The sequence below is a fragment of the Sipha flava genome, unplaced genomic scaffold (genome assembly GCF_003268045.1).
Source record: "Sipha flava isolate LNK unplaced genomic scaffold, YSA_version1 225_pilon_pilon, whole genome shotgun sequence".
NCBI classification, from domain to species: domain Eukaryota; kingdom Metazoa; phylum Arthropoda; class Insecta; order Hemiptera; family Aphididae; genus Sipha; species Sipha flava.
This window is the reverse complement of record NW_020272859.1, coordinates 67,514-73,834: the sequence shown is the minus strand read 5'-3', so window position 1 is coordinate 73,834 and position 6,321 is coordinate 67,514. Positions and strand designations below refer to the sequence as shown.

General features: G+C 33.0%; 1 protein-coding gene across 1 annotated transcript; it reads right to left on the bottom strand.

The window, feature by feature from the left end:
• Positions 1-4,598: 4,598 nt before the first annotated feature.
• LOC112683407 (heterogeneous nuclear ribonucleoprotein Q-like) lies at positions 4,599-5,564 on the bottom strand. Its single transcript, XM_025554442.1, has one exon. It carries the CDS (start codon positions 5,562-5,564, stop codon positions 4,599-4,601), a length of 966 nt encoding a protein of 321 aa, XP_025410227.1.
• Positions 5,565-6,321: the final 757 nt, after the last annotated feature.

Here is a 6,321-nt window from a genome sequence, read left to right as displayed (position 1 = left end):
GATCAAGAATAAGAGAATTATGATTTTATTCAAAACATAATATTTAGCGATTGGTGTTCGCTGACTAGCTGCTGAGTAAATACATTCATCTCAAATATTAGGCATGTTTTATCGAAACTATATGTAAGGCCAGTTATCACTTGAACAAATATAGACGACATAACGTATTAAAATTATAAATTTAATAGTTTACCAAGTATGTTGAAACCATTTATTAATTTTTTTTTACACAATACCTACATTTTTTTTTCTATAATACAATAGAAGCTGCTTATTAGAAACACGGATAATTGATACAATTGCGTTATTGAAACAAAATGTCTAGGGATAGATCGACCGTATATTAAGACATTTTAAATAAATAGGATTATTGAAACAACAAATCGGTAATTTGAAACAATGAGGGCCAAGGCCGTCGAAAGATACAGATTATTTGGCGACAACTAATGTATTGTAATTTCAATTTACTTTATCATCGTTACGATTGGAAGTAGTCGAACTCTCGGAAGAAGTGTATGAAGATTGGATCGATGTAGACTCATACATCGATTTTGCAGACATGTTGTTAGATATGATGTTGGAGATTCCAACAGAAGATCTGTAATGCAGTTATGAATCCTCAAACAATTGAATATGCTGTCACTAACGATGAAGAAGAAAAAAGAGAAACATCCACATAAGGTAAAAAAATTGTAGAAGTTCTAAGTGTTCTCAAGAGAACAGTCCTGCACCGTGCGGTTGAAAAAGGCTTTGGACAACATTATTTTTATGAAACCATGATCATCAAGTTACTCGATGCAAGGCAACAAACAACGATAAACGCATATTTTACTTAGCATATAAATTGTTTTTTCACAGTAGATAATTTTTTTTGAATTATACATTTTTTTCATAATAAACAAAACCAATCGCTTATTAGAAATAATCAGTTTATTGAATTCGCCCTAAAATGTTCCTAATAATTGGCTCCTACTTTATTATTTTTATTTCACTCAGTACAATAAATCCTAAGTTCTATCCAAATCCAGTTTAACGAGGAAGCAGAGGAAGCCATAGCCCCGTACCCACAACGGATATCAAACAATAATAGACAATAATTTTTTTTTTTTTTTTAAATCAAAAATATTTGGATGAAATACATAAACGTTTTCTATAGGCTATACTATAACGATAATGGATAATGTGTTATTATTAGGGCTAGGATAGTATAGGATTTTGCATTTTTTTTTAGGATTTACAGGACATAGCTTTTCAAGCACAAAATGTGATTTGGTCATATATGAGTCCAAATATATAGTTTTTATTTTGCTTTTTTTTTGCATTTTTTGCACTTTTATGGATTTAGAGTCATTTTGTAGCATTTTTAGGTCATTTTTTCAGTTTTTAAGGGCATTTTTATACTATTTTGAAATCTTGGTAATTTTTTTATACATTTTCATTTACACTAGATGTTCTCAATAAAAGTTTTGAATTTGTAACAGAAATAATTATATAAATATTTCAATTATATAGATAGTGTGTTAGTACTCGTTATTGATAATAAAACCACTTATATATTACAACAATAAACTTTGATACCACGAGTTATCTTAATCGTAAAATTAGATGACAGTGGTGTGAAGTGTACCTACGTATGGTTTTGTTAAATATCTATTTAGTTAGTGCTATATAAAACAAATTAAAGATGGTGTTGGAGAAAAATACTGGATTTGAAACGTTAAGTAAAATATCAAAAATAATTGAAGGAACTGAATTAGACACGGCTCATTTCCCTGATAAGTTCAATATCGACGATATCACGTACATGAAATTTGCTCCGATTACATCTGTGGACGTGGAAAGAAGTTTTTCAACTTACAAGACATTGCTAGCAGATAATCGGCGGTCATTTGTATTTGAAAACTTGAAGGAGCTACTGATTGTCCAATGCAACAATACAATTTAAACGTAATTTTTAGAATAAAAAAAATATACGTATATATTTTTTATTTTATAGTATTTTTTGTTGTTTATTTCAGAAAATTTCAAGCTGGTCATTGCATGATAAGTCCAAACTTCAAACTTGAGTTTTTTTTATGCTATTTTTTATAATATTATAATTTAAATAACTTTCTACCGAAATATTAATTAATAAATAATAATTAATAATTATAAATTATAATTTATAATGCATTTTTATAATATTTTAAAATCATTTTTATCTTTTGGGCATTTTTTAAGGTCATTTTTAGGTTATTTTAATATCATTTTTTTAGGTTTTTTGGGTCATTAAAATCCTAGCCCTAGTTATTATTATGCTACCATAATATCGATAGTATCGCCAATTTTTCCATGATGATAATGGTAAGGAGGAATTTATAGGAAAACTCGAATACGGTGAATACCGTCGATTACGAATACAAATTTACCTCGGTAGAAATATTATTATTAGGAGTGGAATTTTAATGCTCTAAAAAAAAGAAAAAATGCAAAATAAAAATTCATTGAAAATAAATTTATTATAGTTAAAAACAATATTATAAAAATCATGTTATCTACCGAACATATTAAACGAGATTTATTTAACATAATTATAATAAAACTAGCTGACCCGACAAACATCGTTTTGTCATATAAATTATTTCTAGAGAATATTTTGCTAGAAAAAAATAACTAATTTAATATAAGTGTATAAGAATGTAGTATATAAGTGGAAGAGATATGGAGTGCTGTGAACGGTGACGGAATATAAAAATGAAAAAACATCAAACATTTACTTTTTTAATAATTTATTTAAATTGATCCTTTAAAATTATATACATCGCTAATTATGACAATATTAGTAAAAAACAATATCAATCCCTTAATGCAACAGAGTGTAAAATATTTTTTTTATCATCCCATTATTTGCCAACACAAACAAACTGGATTGTTCGAGAGCACGCCACATATAATTGTCCGTGTGAAAAATATGATGTGCTCAAATCTAAGCTACATACAGACATCGTTTGGCCTTGAGACTTATTGAAAGTCATTGCAAATGCCAATCTAATTGGAAATTGAAGGCTTTAAATTGTATTGGCACATACGTGGGTATAATAGGGATCCGCGGTAATAATATATTTTCACCTCAGAATTTTCCATTTAAAATGATGGCTTCAATAACATTTTTCATTAATTTTTTAATGGCTAATCGCGTGCCGTTGTACAACCGTTCAAATTTTGAAGCAAAATAACCAAAGATCCAACCTTGAGTTGTTAATTATGAGTTTGCTTGCCTGGTAAATCTAATGAGTTTAAAAACTCTGTTGGATAATTTACAGCTTCAGTAGCACCACCAAACTGTATCATTAGATTTCTATGGCACCAAGTCTCCTGGTAATAAATGTTGTACCTTGAGATTCAATTCGTTGACGTCCATATTTTTCGCTGCTAAAATTGCTCTTTCTGCCAACCACTCATGATTTGTGTATTGTCTGTGTACATTAGGAAATATCTGGTTAATGAGAGCATCTTGCGAATCAATGATTGTGTAGAATTGGATCGGTAATTTTATACATCCCGTTTTACCTGTAGTAACTCTCCCATCACCGATATCTGACAATTGTTTTGAGAATTTTCCGCAAGCAGCTTTTTTTGATTGAATCGCAAGTTCGCTCTCTATCTTTACATTCATGTCAACCATGAATTGTTGAAAAAGTTCACGTAATCGTAGAATAACGTTGTCCTGATCGTTTCTAATCATCAACCAATATGCATAATAATCCTTGGAACTAACATTCCTGTTTGTTTTAGCACTTGTTGCGGGATCTTGTTGTTTAATATTTATGCAATACCCGTCATTTAATACCAAAAATAAAATTAATAGTTTTTAATAGTTTTTTAATAGTATCATTTAATAATTCATTTTTAATTGCACAGTTATTGACCGGGTCAAAAATTATTAAATTAAACTACAATTTATTAAACAATAATACTTTTTTAGCAATTTTTTTTTCGTAAAAACCTTCTCCTGGCAATTACGAACAATTAAAAAAAAATTTTGAGCCAAATCGGCCCAGCCGTTCTCAATTGATGAAGTGTTATACATTTTTAGCTCCATTTTTATATATATATAGATAGGTAAAATGAAGTGGGGTAGCTGCGACACAATTTTGAATAATTGGGTAAAATACGATTGCGTACTTTTGTAGATGGGTAACAAAAAAGTGAATAAGAAAAATAAATAAACATGATTGCTTATGAAATTGTATGCAACGTTTTCAAATTTACTAATTTCATGTATGTCTCATAAATATAGAATAGATGTACAAAAAATTCTATAATAATTCATAAAAAAAAAAAATTGATAATAAAATAATAAATAAAATCAGGATAACTAAATAAAAGAGAAGTAATTAATAAATAAATAAAATCGAAACTTTTAACGAAATTATTGTTAAAAATAAGCAATACTTCGTGTTTCAATTGATTGAACACGTGCTATGTTGACTAAATTATTTGAAACAATTTTTTTTCATTTTTATTTTTATTTTCTGTAAAACGCGGGTTTTTTAACATTAAACAAAGATTGAAAGATTTTTAAACATCGTAAACGGCTATACAACACAACGGTGATGTTAATCGTTTTTGGCGCAGCTCGTGGACATTCTTTCGAAAAAGTTCAACAGTTTCTGGTCCAACGTTCTCGTGCAACCCTTCTTCCAATCGCCATCGTCGTGACGGACCGATTTGCACTCGTCCGCACTCGTAACGTTGGTACAGCTTTGGCATGCACTTTCGCTGTTGTGCTCATCGAACGTGGCCTCGGCTACGGGAATGCTTACCATGGATGCGGGGGTGCACCGGTTGCACGGTTGCCGTAGTCCGAAGTCGTAACCGCAATGGTCGTACTTGGTGTAGGCTGCGGCGACGGGGGCGGGACCGACGCATCTTTTGGCTTCGGGAGCGCGTCCCAATGACTGGGGGGTATAGCGAACCGGTTGACTCATGGCTGCGACCGCGGATTTCCGTACCCGGCATTCCCGGTTACGCAATATCCGCTGCCGCGTTTGCATGTCTACTGGCGGCTTGGCCCACTCGACGTCGAGGCACACGCCTGAAGCCACGTCCCTGGAACAGTCCAGCGCGTCCATGGCTGACTGCGCATCCTCACGCCGCTCAAAGTGCACGAACGCGTAGTTCTTCAGGTTCTTTACGCGCTCTACGACCCCGTACTGGCCAAACACCTTGGCTAGCACGCGTTCGTCCAGTATGCCGCCGTACTGACTGACGAACAGTATGCGGACTGTGGCCATCGTATCCGCGTCCACCTGCGGTTCCGGGTCCGCCCAGTCCACGTACGTTTTGCACCCGAATATCTTTTGCTTTGACAGTGCCCGTTTGGCGTCCGTAGCCGCGGCCACCGACCCGTATTCCAGGAAGCAGAAGCCCCGGTGCATCGACGGGTCGTCAAAGTTCTTGTACGTGATCACACGCACCAGATGACCACGCGTTATGCGGCTCACTTCGTCGAATATTTCCTTTTCCGTTTTCACCTTCGGCAGGTTGCCCACGAACAGCCTGCACTTTTGGCCGTCGTCCATGGTGGTCGAAATGTTCTCCGAACGGTTCGTCATCGCAGTTCTTAAGCGTGATCGACGATATGACACAGGCGTAATGGTGTCTCGAATTCCTCGTTTCTTGATCGTTTTTATTTTTTATTCTCTTCTTGTCCACAGTATTTCCTTTATGTTGCCTTGTTAATAATGAACGTTCGATTAATATTTCGTAATTGTTTTACACTCGTTGAAAACACTCGCTATGGGTTATACGATATTGATTTTGTATACATAGCCAGCTGGCTATTACATAGCAGTAATCTAAAATATAATAATTATTTTATGTTATCATATACATATATGTTCGAATTTAAACGAATTGCTTTCTGTATTTATTTCAGGTTATATAGTAGACCAAATATTCAAAGATATCGAATTTTGGACATCGAAAATTGAAACATATGCTACAAAATGTTATATGGAATCTTTACTGCCTGAAATAATTGACTCAAGGTTGGATCGAGGTCTACCAATAAGACCCAGTATGCAAGAAAATAAGCTTTAATTAATTAATGAAATTAAAAAAAATTTCATTCAGCTTTATTTAATATGATAAAAAAAATAAATTTTTTTTAAAGAAGTACCTGCCTACTTTTATCAATATCTGATATCAGTGTGAAAACATTGATGCACATAGGAATTTACTCATGTATATTTTAATAAAAACAATATGGATATATAACAATATAGACAATGTAGTGGCCAAGACGATTTATCAAGACGTCTATACCAAACAGTTTAT